Here is a 14,727-nt window from a genome sequence, read left to right as displayed (position 1 = left end):
TTTGCTACTCATTACTACAAATGAGTAATGTATTTTAAAGTGCTGTGTAAAACAAAGTAAAACAAAGGCAGGCAGAAAACAAGCCAGAATAACAGTTCTGGTAGGGTGATTTTCATAGTTCGAAATCTAGAAAATTCTGGTCCTGTGTAGGAGGATTGCTGGTTCTTCTTTGAAGTTAAATTTTAGATTTTCATTACAGTAGCTATTTGAGAGTAAAGGGTATGTGGGAGGCATTGCAGCAAGTTTCTGAAACTCCTGAAGCTGAAGATGCAAAAGTGAGTTTTGAAAGGATAAATATTTTACCGTAAGTAATTTATTGAACATGTCTTTAAAAAAAAAAAAAACAACAAACAAACAAAAAACCACCAACCAACCCTGAACCAGCTGTTAATTAATTTTAATACCCTGCTGACAGTCTTTTGGACAGACAGTCCACTCTCTTCCAAAGATACCAGTGGCAGGAGTTCTCTCTGTGTCTGCGCACATCTTGCACATAAAGTGCTTCTGATTAAATTGTTACAGTTTTGAATAAAAAGGTATTTTTCCTTCTTCCCTCCCTCCCCCCCTACTTTTTTCTTAGTTAAAGATGTACCTGCTATGTACATGCTCTCACACTGTCATTTTTTCAGAAGCAGCAGCAGGAGCAGGGGACGATTTCTGACTTGCCCGTGCAGCAATCAGGAGGAAAGAATAACATAATGAAAATTAGTATTTAGGAACTCTCTGAACTCAGAAATTCAGGAGTCTGACAGTATGTAGGCTATTAGCCTGTTTCTGGATCTTATTAGCTGCCAATTACAAGTCCATCTAACTTCTTACCCATGGATTAGTGTGCATCGTTGTCCCAGACAGGAGACTTCCATTGGTCATCTATGGATTTTTTCCCATATCTTTATTTATGTGTGCATGTATAATATATACAAAGAACACATTTAATAAAATGTCCTTAAAAATCAGCTTGCTTCGACGTCCACAGAAAAAGCTGCTGCATTGGACAATGCTGTAAGCTGTGACATTTGCACGGCACCGTAAACAAGACCTCCCTTCCTTGAGGAATTGCAGTTGGTGACCTTGAAGCCATCTCCAGAGCTGGGGATACAGCAGCAACTCTGTTCTCCAAATAGACCTGACTGGTTTCTTTTTTCAGAAAGTGGGGGAGTCTAAAAAGACTGGTTATTTTTGGATGACTGGGTGAAACAGTGCTCCACATGCATTTTTCTGCTGTGAGGTTACGTATTAGCACTCACTGTACATAAAGCACTTCTTTGCAGGGAAACAAGGATGTTCTCTCCCAGAACTTGAAGGCAGAGCCATTAGCTTTCGTTTTATTATTCATTTCTTGCAGTAAGAAAGAGGGACTGATTTCTTTTCTACAGTGATGTCTATGTGCCTCAGCAAATCCTGAAGATGGCACTGGCCTCCTGCTTCTTTCTTCATGCATTTGCATCATCCTCCTCTGTGCTCTGCTGCCTCGTTGGCATGTCCTTGGAGGGTTCATTCCTCTCTTCTTGCACCCTAAAACATTGTTCAGGAGTAGAGATGTTAATTAAAACCAGCTAGAAACTTTACTGAAGAGATTTTGTGTTACAGTGGCTTTACACTGCTCTAAGCTTATTGGAACTGTACCAAGCAGAACTCCATAAATTAAGCCTTGCTGGTGATGCAAGAGGTGTGTGAGCTCCTTTTTGTTCTTTCACAGCATGTATGCTAATTCACCTCCAAGGTTTTGATTCTACCCCAGAGACCACAGACGTGTCTGGCACTACTGGACATACTCCACGAGAAGAGACGGGAGCTGCTAGGCTGGAAACCGAAAGGGGAAAGCAGCGCACGCTTCCCTTGATTCCTTTTTCCTCCTGTGCTTTCTACTCCATATGTTGATGCTGGAGGGGAAATGAGAACCCTTCATCTGTTCCATTCAATCCTGCAGGCAGAGGCACTTACGTCATCTCGTAGTCGGTGTCCTTGCTCTCCCGGCAGCAGCAGCAGTAGGCCAAGATCCCGATCACTACGATCGCAGCGATGACTCCGCCGATGATCCCAGCGTACAGAGCGATGTCCATGGATGCTGCAGGGGAAGGAAAGCATTAGCCCTCGGCAGGGAGGGTGACGGTCAGCACAATCACTGGGCTTCAAACCCCACCACCAGGTGTCAGACCTCACTACCGCATCCAGACTGAGTGGAAGCCACGTTTGTTTGACTACAGCAGCTGGAGTTAATTCTGTACTGGGTAGTCAATAAGTCTGCAGGAGCAATTAGTGATAGGGAGGAGCCTCTGAGTCTGAGCAACTGCTGTACTAATTCTGTGAGTTAGTGAGTGCTCTACTGGCACCAGACCAGTGGAGAGGGTCTCTCAGAGGTGTGCAGAAGCCAGATAACAAACTTGTCATTCCCCTCCCTTAACCCTTTGCCTCTTAGCTTGGGTACTTTCTCTGGTCCTGTTCCTCCACTGAGCAGCCCCATCTCTTACGTGGCACGATGCTGACCGTCATGTTGCAAAACTCCGTCCCCACAATGTTTGTTGAAGTGCAGATGTAGAAGCCAGAGGTATCCGCTGAGACGTTCTTCAGAGTTATTCGTTCCCCTGTTGCCAAACACAAATCCAGTCCAAAAGAGAAAAGAATTAAAGCGGGGAAGGAAGTGGGGACAGCAGCCCTTCAATTCCAGCCCGGGGTGGTTGGAGTGATGAGAGGTGCTTAAAGCTGATGGATTGCTCTGGCTGGCTCTGGAGCTGCCGTGCTCATCGCTGGGTTTTGGTGTGATTTGTGGGAGGACAAACGGAAGCGTGCTGTTTAGATTACAGGGAATCTGTGGTATTTGAACATTCCTTTCAGAAAGAAAATTGTAGGTGGAGGGTAGAGAAGTGTGTGTGCTTAGTGAAAGCTTTTTTTTTTTTTTTTTTTTCATTGGATTTTGCTGAGAAATATAAGATGCCCAAACCACCATCTGGCTTTCAGAACTGGCCCTCTGATGAATTAACTTGTAAAACAGCAAAAAGCTCTTTAGTTCTCCAGCTCTTAGGATTTCAGACCTGAATTATTTAGCAGTAGGGGGAAAAGTTTTCTAGTCTGGGAGAGGCCACACAGGCTGTGAAAATAAACGAAGGAAAAGAAATGAAGTGACGTGACTGTTATGATACCGGTGTTTTGTGTCCAGCCTAACAGAGCTCAGTGCCATGGGCTGAAGCTTAGGCAGTCAGGCAGTCAGTTTTTGTTTGTTACATCTCCAGTTGATGTTTGTATGTGTAGTCTGTGCATTTCCTTAGGATAAAGGTCCAAATCCTTGCTCTGAAAGAAAAAGACTGAATACTTTCCAGGGATTTTCCTGTTTTATTTTCCCTGTGATCTCACTTCTCTCTGTTTAGTCTCTGCTGGCGCCTGGTGCCAGATAGTAGAATAGCATGCAAACTGAGAAATGATGGACTGCATGCTTGATCTTTTTTATTTTTATTTTCTTTTAGTCTCTACATACTGCCCGTGCTTATTTATATTTTTCCTTTTTCCTTTTTTTTTTTTTTATTTTCGTGCGGTGTTTGTGTCTCTCAAAGTTGCAGAATGTGATTGGAATGTAAATCCTCCTGTTAAATCGAAAGGGAGACAAACCGGGGGAAAAAAACGTGGGTCAGATACAATCAGTTTTGGAGCGTTTCCTGACGGGGTTCTGCACACTTTGCAGCAGTAGGACTTGCTTAACACAGAAAAAAAATTGCTTGTAGTGACAGTCTGACCAGCTTGGGGCACAAGGGGACAGTCGGCTCACTGCTGGGACACGGGTGCTGTGGTGACAACAGCAGTGAGGAGGAAACGGATCAGAGGGGACCCAGGGGAGAGCAGGATGGCAGCAGAAGCAGCAGCTGCTGCCACAGCAAGTCCCGTGTGCTCAGGGCTGTGTGTGATGCGCTGGCACCACTCAGTGGCCAGGGAGGTGAATAAGGTTCGTGTCCCCGGTGGTGTTTCATCCTTCGCGAGTTTTGTGCAAGAAGCAGCTTGAGTGAGTGTTGAATACCCTGTGGAGTCTCGTCATATTTAGTTTACCCCCTCCAGTAAGTTAAACTGGGAAGGGTGGGCTCAGGTAGTCTTTCTGAAGCTGGACAGGCCAGGAAAAAACAAAAGTTTAGTGGAATAAATATGAGTCCTCTGTCACTGCTACACTTAAAAGAGTACTAAACCCTCCTTTCTCTACAAATAGTTCTGCCAAAGGTCCTACCTTGGAAATTCAATTCCCTTTTCTTTACAGATTCTGAGTTAAATTGAAAGCAAGTAAAATACTTGGGTCTGTGTGTCAGTCCTGAAGAACCAGAAGCCTCTTTTATTTATGCTCAAAGCAGTAATGATGTAACTTTCTCGTTCCACCTTCCTCTAGGTGAGGAGTCCTCTCTGGAAGTAAGTAGCTTCCAGAGCCAGCTTTTGTTTCCTTCACCCTAGAAAGCGATTTGGTCACTGCCAAGCAAACTGGGATGTAAAGACAAATCAGTTAGGAAAGTCGATGCTGTTCTTCATGTAATGCCCCCCTTACACCCAGCAGCTGAGAAGTAATTATTTCTGGCTGCTTCCAGGGAGAGACAGCTTCCTCAGCAGGTGAGAGCTGGAGTTAAAAACTTACTGACCGTGCTTACTTCAGGTTACAGTGCTTTGCCCCCTGCTGAGTTACTCATGAGCGTGTCTTGTATCAAAAGGACAACTTTTCAAAACCCTAGTCGGGGAAGGATCTAGAAAAAGCCTGAAGAGTATTTGCATTTCAAAATCTGTCCAGCCCTCATCTGCAAAGAGCTCAGGGACTTGATACCTTTGAACTTTCCTTACCTTCTGTGTTTTCTAGTGCACGGGGCTCATTTTTTACGTTGAAGCTTTTCCAGGTGTATTTGGGCTGTGGGGAGCCCTCCTGAGACACGCAGGTTAGATTGATTGTCTGTCCATACTGTGGTGTCCCCAGAATCCTGCAGTCAGGCTTGGATGGTGCAACTGAAGGAAGAAAAAAGGAAGTAGTTTTATTAATTAGACGTAGTTTCTTGTTTCAGCCCGTCTCTTGCTAAACAGAGGCTGGTCTTGCATCTACCACCTTCTTCTCAAAGGAACTCCAGTGAATTTGTACCTATTTTGTTTCTCCCTTCTTGGCACTGGAAAGCCAAGAAGGAATTGTAAGATGCTTTTTTGGGGTGTGTCTGATGGTGTTAGGTGTTATCCTTTGATAACTGGAGTGTGACAAGCCACAGGGGGTATGAGGAATGCTCTAGAGTGAGGCATGGATTACTAGGAAAGTGAATTATACAACTCTAAAGACTATTTTCTAGAGTGAGGTATCTGAGGGAGCTGCATGCTCTAAGCCTTCTGACCCACTTCCATAGTAGCAGGAAAAGACCAGAGGTGGAATTGTGGATGACAACTTCCTTTTTTTTTTTTCCCCCCCGTTAGAAAATCTGTTGTTTAAAACAATGTGGATATTAGAGGAAGGGCAATTTTATCTCATGGGAGTGGCTTTGCCTCCATCCCCCTGCTCACCGAGGACGTAGAGGGACAGGACCGCGCTCTGCCGGGGGGGGTCGTTCCGCAGGCGGACGCTGCACACGTACGTCCCGTTGTCCTCCATGGTCACCTCGCTGATGGTGATGCTGATGTCCCCACTGCTCACGTCACCACTGAACTGGACACGGTTCTCGTAGCCCTCGCCATACTGTACGAGTCCGTCGAAGTACCTCGTGACAGCGTCGATCTGCGGGAGAGAGGGAGGGAAAAGGGTCAGTCTCAGTTCCTTCTGTGTGAGTCTGCAATGTAACCCCATGAATTAGCCCGCTCTTGGGAGCAGCTTGGGAAAGAGGGCCTTGACAAAATGCCAGGAAAAACCATAGAAATTCAAAAGGATCTGTGTTTCTTTCCAGGCTTCCCTTCTTCCCACCTTATGTGAAATCAGAGACCAGTGATTTCTTTTGCTGGGGCTTATTCACCTTTCCTCTCCATGGCAGGACAACATGAGGCTTGTCTGAGATCCACATGTCAATCAAGTTCCCCCATGGTTACGCAAATTCTTCCAGGAAGGATCTTCAGAGAAGAAACCCTTGGCAGTTCTCACAAGGAGATCTCCAAAGGCTGCTTCCCTTCTCACTAATTCCCAAGAAGTCAAGGAGAACTTTAAAAGTCTTTTTACCTTCAAATACTCCATAAGAATGTAGGAAGCCTCAAGAATCTCTCCATGTACTATTACCATCAACTTGGAACTTTTTATATCGTATCAAAGATATTCATATATATAAATATACACGTATAACACACATACTTAAAAGTATACATATCTTTTTAGAAGGTATCTGAGCATTTAACATACAGTGATGTCTCCTCAATAACCAGTTGTGAGACCAAGAGAGAGGAAGAAGAAGGGTGGGGCCTTGCCTAGTGTCGTGCAGGAGGTTCAGGATAAATTGCATCTCGATCAGCGTTTCTGTTCACTCAGTTCTGAGATTAAAAAAAGTCTTGGAGAAACTACATTTTTCTTCCAGCACACATTCCCACCCACAGTCCTGCTTCCATCTCCCCTGCCACCCCCCCCCCCTTGGATGCCCTGCCACGTCTTGCTGTATGATTTACCGGACTGGTGATTTTCTTCCAGACAACGAGGTCTCCGCTGTCAGCAGAAGCCTGAGTTTTGAAATTACAGCGGAGAGTCGCGTTCCTTCCCCGCGCCACCTGTATCTGCTTGGCAGGTGCTTCCACAGTGAGGGCACGAGCAGACGCCAGAACTGGGAAGAGAATGAATTCTGCACTCAGCAACAGTAACGGCGTCTGGGTTCCACGTTTGGTCTCTTTGGCTTTCTCACGTGCCACAGTGACCCCACGTTCCCACTGTCATCCACGACGTTCCCCCCCTGAGCAAGAGGTGGCTGGTTGACTATGGGGAGCTGCTGCACAGGATGGCTGAGAGCTAAACTCTGCTCTCCGTTGTGTGTTTCGAGGGAGAAGAGGAAGAGAAGAAGAAGGTCCTTTGCCTAGACATATTTCACCATGGAGTTTAGAAAGATGTTTCGGTTTGTTTTTTTTTTTCCTGAGCCCTCTTTCAGTGTGACTGACATCCTTTGACAGTTCAGAATCATAGAATCTTAGAATAGATTGGGTTGGAAAAGACCTCCAAGATCATCAAGTCCAACCCCTGATCCAATTCCAATTACTATATCATGGCACTAAGGGCCACGTCCAATCTCTTTTTAAAAACTCCAGGGATGGTGAATCCACCACCTCTCTGGGTAGGCTGTTCCAATGCCTGATAACCCTCTCTGTAAAGAATTTCTTCCTAACATCTAACCTAAACCTCCCCTGGCAGAGCTTGAGCCCATGTCCCCTTGTCCTATTGTTGGTTGCCTGGGAGAAGAGACCAACCCCCACCTGGCTATAACCTCCCTTCAGGTAATTGAAGAGAGTGATGAGGTCGCCTCTAAGCCTTCTCTTTTCCAGACTAAACAACCCCAGCTCCCTCAGCCTCTCCTCATAGGACTTGTGCTCAAGTCCCTTCCCCAGCCTCGTTGCTCTTCTCTGGACCCGCTCCAGCACCTCAATGTCCTTCCTGAACTGAGGGGCCCAGAGCTGAACACAATACTCAAGGTGTGGCCTCACCAGTGCAGAGTACAGGGGAAGGATCACTTCCCTGCTCCTGCTGGCCCCACTGTTCCTGATGCAGGCCAGGATGCCATTGGCCTTCTTGGCCACCTGGGCACACTGCTGGCTCATGTTCAGCCTCCAGAATATACAGAGGGAGACAGATAAACAGATACTGCAAGTGCATCAGCAGTCTTAAGGATTCAGGCTAAACTAACAAACCGATATTGTCAAATTTCAGGGATCAGGAAAACTGTTAAATAACTTGCCTCAATCCAAGTCCATAGAATAGCAGCATTTTGTGCTAGGGAATCAAAACCTGTTCATGCAATGCCCTGAAAACAGAAAAACTTAGAAAAGCAAAGAGTGATTGAAAGAAATGAGGGAAGACTAGCTATTAGTTTTTAAAAATGAGTAAGGCAGTAGTCACCTTTCCCCAAGAACTCAAGCTCCTGCCTCTGGAGCACTGTAATAGTTGAGAGTTGAATAAAACAGAAATCCCCCCCGTGCCCTGGTGAAGCATGCAGGGCACAGGGCAGGTGTTTCTTGTACACTGTATTCCATCTGACTTGCTGTAAATTCATCACATCTGAGTGTTACCTAGTGGGCAGGTCTTAGTTGTTCTCAGAATTGGGATGGACATTTGCCTCTGCCCTGCCACAGATGACCTTCATGCCTGTGGGGATCCCGTGGTTAAAAAGACCTGCTTTCTCCTAACAGTTTGCGTGGGTTCTTGTGTTTGGGTTTGTTTGTGGTTTGGGTTTGGGTTTTTTTTTTAATGGCACCAAACCGAATCATTCGGAAAGAATGTAAATGGCAGGAAAGGAAGTGCTGCTCAGAGCCACTTCCACAGCTAAGAGGAACATGGTGCTGCAAGGAGGAGGGTTAAGGAGGGCACAGACATATGCTCACCCCTACGAGGGGCCCGCTGCGTGTGGTGGGGAAGGTTTGCTCCTGGAAGCTGAGTCAGTGTTCCCTGGAGAGGAATTGTCTGAAAAGTTGCCATCCAGCAAACTTCTGAGTCCTGATTCTGCCACACTTTGGCCAAATTAGATCTATAAGGAAGTGTAACATGTAAGAGAGAAAGCAAGGAATGTCTGGGTTGCACCTTGAGTTGCAAACTGGCTGTGAATACCTGCTCTTTAGACAGGAAAAGCCCACAGCTACTTGCATCAGGTCAGTGAGAGAGAAAAAGCCTTTGGTGAGTTGAGCACGACCAGATCCTTGACTCGGAGCGAATGATAGAAAATAACAGTCTAGGGACCCAAAAGGTTTTGTTGCCACTGAGCTAAGAACCTGCAGGTGGCAATTCAGGTAATTACACTGGCACAGGAATGTGCTTTTAGCCAAAGTTCTCATCTTTCTGCATCCCCTGCCACCCAGCAAGTTGTTCTCTGGTCTCTCACAGTTCATTAGTCAGGCCCGTGTTTTAACCTCTTCCTCTGTGACATGGCGGTGGCGGTTTCTGTTCTCATGGAGGTTATTTCATTTACAGCTGCTGACAGCTCCGAGGAGGAAACCAGCAGGGCAAAGTATTTCTCGAATGCTTTTATTGCAGCCACTCCCAGGTCTTTTCCCTGCTCTGGAGCACCCAGGGCAAGGCCCATGTTTGTGTAGCCCCGGGGCTCTTTCTGACTGTTGTTCTCGTATCCCCTTGGTATGAGAGACACCTGTGAAAGCTTTCTCTTTGCTTGTTGCAACTGGATAGAGGTGCTTTCCTGCATTTAGGTGAAAAGCACCATTGTCTGTACTAGGAGATGGAGCAAAACCCATTTCCGGATCCTTTTGTCACTCGAACTGGTTCTGCCAGGCTGGGGTTCACTGACAGGTTAACTGAGCCCCGAGGCAGAGAAGAAACTGCCCAACCCTTAGGCTTCTTTTTCTTCTTTCAATTGGATGACTCAAATCCCACAGTAAATGAGATCTTTCTGTTTTTTCTGGACATGTCTTGGGTGATGCAGAGTTGGGGAACAGCTGAACCAAACACCACGTGCAAGAGACAGAGCCCGTAACAAGCGAGGCTGCTTTTTCATCTGGTGCTGTCACCCCACTGCCCCACTTCTTCTGATGCTCATCTGTTTGTCACCCACATCCTTCTGGATCCCAGAGCTTCCCTCTCTCAGGGAAGCTGCACGGTTTCATTCTGGGATGCTGTTCACTCTCGCTGATTTCCTCCTTTCCCTTTCTCACCACATTTCACTTCATAGTCAGCACGTGTAGAAATTGTGGTTCATTTTTCAAGGGTTGGAGTTCTTTTTCTGAGGGAAGACAGAATCTATTCAAAGTATGGCTGGAGGGAGGGGAGGCCAGTTTGGAAAGAACTCCATAAAAGGAGAGAGGACAAACAGAGACAGTGTCATCTAGATTTAACCCTTAGAATTACTTGTTTTGTGTTGTCAATTAGTACGTTTATAACACTTCAAGAAATTGAGAAAGGTTTTATCTCCCCTTACTGAACTTAGGATTTGTACTTGTACAAAGAAGAAAATCACGTGCCTGCTTTCACATTCCTTCCTAAGTGTTAATAGATCAAAGGGAAATTAATACAGCTAGAAACAATTAGAGAAATATTTTGGTTGCTGAAAAAAATGAGATTCTGATCAAGCAAAATTATTAGTGCTGATTTCTTATGGTAGATTTGGCTAGTGAGAAAAGTAGGAAAAGAGGAAGTGTTTTACTTCATTTTTACAAGGAAATGTTCTGATTTTTAATTCATTTACCTCAGAATTTAGCTAAAATTTAATTCCAAAGCGGGAGAGAGAAAGCCTCTTAAATGTGAAATTTGCAGTAAAGGTAAATATTTTGTTTGATTCACAATGGCCATTTGTGTCTTTTCCTGCACCGAGGAGTTCTCAGTACCAGTTACTCACACAACTGCAGTGAAAAGCTGTACTGCAGAAGTCAGCCAAGCACCAGAATCCTGATGCAGCACTGCCATGTGCTGTGCAGTTTCTCCACTCGGGTGCAGTGCAGGAATCTGCTGTACCTTCTGCAGAAATTTTTCACAGGCCAGTGTTTTAACACTAAATTATTGCCATTTGAGTTCTGCCCAAACCGGCAAGAAGAGCTTCATCCAACGTACATATTTCTGCTCTGAAAAGTTCCCCATCCATAATTTAGATCGAATGAAAGGTGAGAATAATGAAAAAGGAGAGTGAATAGCAGTGGTGTTACACAGTTTCCATAATGATTGTCAAATCATGACCTCTGTTGCATACAGAGCACATCCACTTTTTCTAGTTACGTTAAACTTTCTGAATTTCCCTCTCATGGGTCTTATTGAAGTTTTCAGGATTTTTGGTTAAAAAAACCCAAGCAATTTCCATGAGTGTAACTTGGTCTGGAGCCTGGAAGAAGGTGCAGGAACATTGGTAGGAGAAGATGAGACAGGATAAAAAGCAGTGGAACTGAGAACTGGAATTGCTCTGCAAGGCAGAGGTGAGAAAGGGCAAGACTGTGATGAAGGCCCAGGGTGAGCAGGCTGATTTACATGCTTTAGTAGGAATCACTGTGTATCCCCTTGGTGTGAGTAATACATAGGGATCACAAGTTGTATCAGTGTAGCATTCAGGCTACAGAGATGTTCAGTACATGCAGATTTATGTACAGAAGAACAGAACCCAAGGACTCAAGGCCAGGTTGAATGGAGCTCTGAGCAGCCTCATCTGGTGAATGGTGTCCCTACCCATGGCAGGGGGGTTGGAACAAGATTAAGGTTCCTTCCAGCCCAGGCCATTCTATGATCTTTCCACTCCCAGATGAGGAAGTTCCTTCTTCAGAGATAAACACTGTATTTCATGGAAAGCAGTAAAACTGCTTTTAAAAGGTATTTTCCAGCCTCATGAAGAACAGCATTTTTCCCCACTGTCTTGCAGCTTTAGGATATGCCCGTGTGTCTGGACATTCGGCACAGAGACAGTGCACACACTTGTCTGATCATAAACACAAAGGAACCTTTACTAAACAAAAAAGCAACTCACAGAGTACACTGGAGTGCTCAGACTTCGTAGTGCTGTTTCCTTCTACCCAGCCCTTGAGGACGTAACCAAGTTAGTACTTACTTGCACTGAACACGAACAGCCCAAGTCTTCTCATTGCCGTCCCCCTCATCTCTCCTTTGTTTCACCTCAGGGTGCTCTTCCTTGTAATCTCTAGGTGGCTGGATAAGTAATTGGCTTTAGCTGAAGGGCTGCCTTGCAGTGGCATCACAGGTTCACTTCCTCAGTCTCTTTTAAAGTGCTTCTTCCCAGGTCTGCCACTCCCCTCCGGGCCAGAATGACAAGCCGGATCACCAGTAGGCTTTGACATCGCTTGCTGCTCCCTGCCCAGGGGCAGAGAGGAGACTTGTAAACTCTTTCCCTGGCTGTGAACTTTCCTCCACAATTAAACTGCCTTTCCCAGTTTCTCCTAACACACAGGTACGTAAAGCAAGCAAAGGGACAAACGGAAGGGTGCGGTGAGACGGGGAGTGGAGTGTACAGCACGGCTGAAGTCATGCGTGTGGTGACAGGTGACTAGGGGAGGGTCAGCCTCGTTCATCTCAAATATTTACTGAGGGAGCCTAGGGATAGAGTTAAAAAGGTACTGAAGTGTTTCAGCATGCAGGCAGCAGCCCACATCCAGGCTTTAAGGAACTGAGGTGCTGAACTCCACTTACTCCAAATACCCGTAAGAATATGCAGTTTATGAGAATTTGATCACTAATGGGTTATCTAAATAAAAGTGAGATGCATCTCAGCCAGGTTCTAAATCTCTTAAGCCTGCTGTTCAGCTGCCCAGTGTGTGTGGCTTGCACAACAGTTGTAGGTACCAAAGGTGCTCCTCCCTTTCAACAGAAAAAGGCAGTCAGATAAACCACAGTTTGCAGGTGCTGGCTGTGAGCCCAGGAGGGCAAACCCAGGCACTGCTCCCGTGCTCTGGATGGGCACTGGCAAGGACAAATAACTGCTCTTGTAATTGACTGAAGAATACAAAGAGGACAGATAGCAGCTCAGGCAGACTTCTGGCATTACATTTGACTGAGGGCAGCTGGATAGCGTGCCTTCTGAAGTTTTCACTGCCACTAGGCAGCAAGGGATGCTCCCATCTGGGATAGTCATCTCTGCTCCATTTCTAGCCATTTGAGGGACAAAGTCGCTTTTAGGTTGTGAGTGATCATTTTAGGCATCTTAGATGGGGACTTCACGTCCTTAGACATCATTTTCAGATTACAATGCAGTGATAATAGTGATGAACTTTGCTTTGGTTTTTTGAAGGAGGCTACTTCGAAAGTGGTTGTCTACACCGGATATCTGTGTTTAGTCCACTACAGTAGATCTGTATCTTGCCCTTGTGCTGACCTCAAACTAGCATGGTAAACCTGCCAAAGTCCCCACTGAAGGTTGCCTTGTGGTCCATGTGGCAGTTGTTCAAAATACCTCCAAGACAATGAAACTTGCAAGTGACTGGAAGTCCCTCTGATAGAAAGGACAATCTGTACTTCTGTTCCTTACACATAACCTCAGTTCTCCTTGGACTGTTAGTACATAAGAGTACAGAGACTTAATTCTTTGGGAATTTTCCAAATGAGGACAGATGGTAGAACAATTCATCCTGGTGTATGTGTCTCACCTTTGGTTGGCTGCAGGCATTAGGAGATGGCAAGGACCCCGCAAAGAGGGAAGAGCCATTTTCCAAAAGCAGCTTGCTAACCTCAAAATGTTAACTAAAAATTACTTAAGATGTAAACAAAATTGGAGCAACGTCAGTAGTCTCAGTTATCCTCTTTGGAGCCCACAAGGATGAGACTCCTTACAAGGATGAGTTTCTTAAATGTTTACCTCCTTTAAACACTTCAAAATCTTTGTGACTTTATCCCACAGCGTCCAGGGAGAGATATGTAGGATCTCTACTGCAGCTTCCACACTTCTGAATTTGCTCCCATTTAATATTTTAAGTGAATCAGAGATGGTGATGCTATCACTGTACACCATCTGCTCATACTTCCTGTGTTAATTCTCAATTCTTTACAGAACAGCTTTGAGTGTTCACCATAGGAAGTTGGTTACAGTTTCTGACAGACACTGTACGAACTTGGTCAGCCTGCTGTTACCCTCCTCACACAAATATGACTTTCACTATCATTTATACAACCTCTCCTTCTTCTCTTCCCCCATTAATTTCAAAACCCAGTTGACTGATTTCAGCTAAATTTGATGGACAGATAGTAATCTTAAAAATGGGAAGTTCCTTTCAGTCTCATAAAAATCATCAATCCCAATCCGTTGGGACAAGAGAGAACTCTAAATTAACAGTACCTTGTGGGCATTAATAATTGTCTTCCATTCCAAGAATCCGTGGTTTCACAACCGATGCAACCATGGTCAGCCTCATCTTTTGTGCAGCCAGGGAAAAATTGTAGAGTAGTAACAGGGACAAGCTGCCTTTTGTCATGGCCATGTGGCAATGCTGGTGTGGAATCAGTTCCCTGGTGGGAACAGTTTTACCCTGCACTCCATTGCACCACGAGTAAATAAGATGGCACTGAGGTGGACGATGTTCTGTTGTTTTGGAGGCTTCACTAAAACTGGTTTCCTGTGTGTTGTAGAGAGCATATGCTTCAACACCTGATACTTACAGAAATTTATATTAAGGTGCTTGTTCAGATGCACTGTATTTGTTGCTTTTTTTAGTTATTTAAGCCTGGATTGGAAAGGCACTTTTATTCTGTCACTTTTCCTTTACGGTTCTCACTGGGGGTCTCAGGTTAAATGCAGGAGGCAAATGTACAGTTTACCTGTGAGAAGTCAGTAGAGCTGCCCTGTGGTGTGGTGGGGTGACCCTGGCTGGATGCCAGGTGCCCACCAAAGCTGCTCTCACTCCCCTCCTCAGGTGGACAAGGGAGAGAAAATACAATGAAAGCTCAGGAGCTGAAATAAGGGTGAGGAGATGTCACTCATCGATTGCCATTATGGGCCAGATAGACTTCACTTGGAGAAATTAATTGAATTTACTACCAATCCAAGTCAGAGCAGGTTAATGAGAAGTAAAGCAAGTCTTACAAACACCTCCCTCATTCCCAGGCTCTCCCTCCTCTCCCCCAGTGCTGCAGGGAGATGGGAATGGGGGCTGTGGTCAGTTCGTCACATGTTTCTGCTGCTGCTTCCT

The 14,727-nt window shown here is 45.4% G+C and overlaps 1 protein-coding gene across 2 annotated transcripts; it reads right to left on the bottom strand.

Moving 5' to 3' along the window:
• Window positions 1–409: 409 nt before the first annotated feature.
• On the bottom strand, window positions 410–14,371 carry GPA33 (glycoprotein A33). 2 transcript variants are annotated; one of them, XM_032679412.1, is made up of 8 exons: window positions 14,357–14,371; window positions 11,643–11,902; window positions 6,580–6,731; window positions 5,500–5,710; window positions 4,804–4,962; window positions 2,472–2,585; window positions 1,945–2,068; window positions 410–1,515 (listed from the first exon to the last, which is right to left on the bottom strand). In XM_032679412.1, the coding sequence occupies exons 2-8, from the start codon at window positions 11,689–11,691 to the stop codon at window positions 1,434–1,436; spliced, it is 891 nt and encodes a 296-aa protein (XP_032535303.1). In that variant the 5' UTR covers window positions 11,692–11,902; window positions 14,357–14,371; the 3' UTR covers window positions 410–1,433. The 2 variants fall into 2 exon arrangements, with proteins under 2 accessions (XP_032535303.1, XP_032535302.1); XM_032679411.1 differs by lacking the exon at window positions 14,357–14,371 and having other exon boundaries at window positions 11,643–12,948.
• Between the last annotated feature and the right edge of the window lie 356 nt (window positions 14,372–14,727).

This window comes from Chiroxiphia lanceolata, chromosome 2 (assembly GCF_009829145.1).
Source record: "Chiroxiphia lanceolata isolate bChiLan1 chromosome 2, bChiLan1.pri, whole genome shotgun sequence".
In the NCBI taxonomy this organism is placed as follows: domain Eukaryota; kingdom Metazoa; phylum Chordata; class Aves; order Passeriformes; family Pipridae; genus Chiroxiphia; species Chiroxiphia lanceolata.
The sequence above is the reverse complement of the archived record's forward strand: the minus strand, read 5'-3'. Positions and strand labels throughout refer to the sequence as shown.

Bases quoted from the DNA above. Each gene is read 5' to 3' on its own strand.
- GPA33 (XM_032679412.1), bottom strand. From the start codon at position 11,691: ATGAGGGGGACGGCAATGAGAAGACTTGGGCTGTTCGTGTTCAGTGCA. The intron at 2,069-2,471 runs GTAAGAGATGGG...CTTCCCCTGCAG, and splicing joins GACGGTCAGCATCGTGCCAC to CATCCATGGACATCGCTCTG. The intron at 1,516-1,944 runs GTAAGTGCCTCT...ACAATGTTTTAG, and splicing joins GACACCGACTACGAGATGAC to GGTGCAAGAAGAGAGGAATG.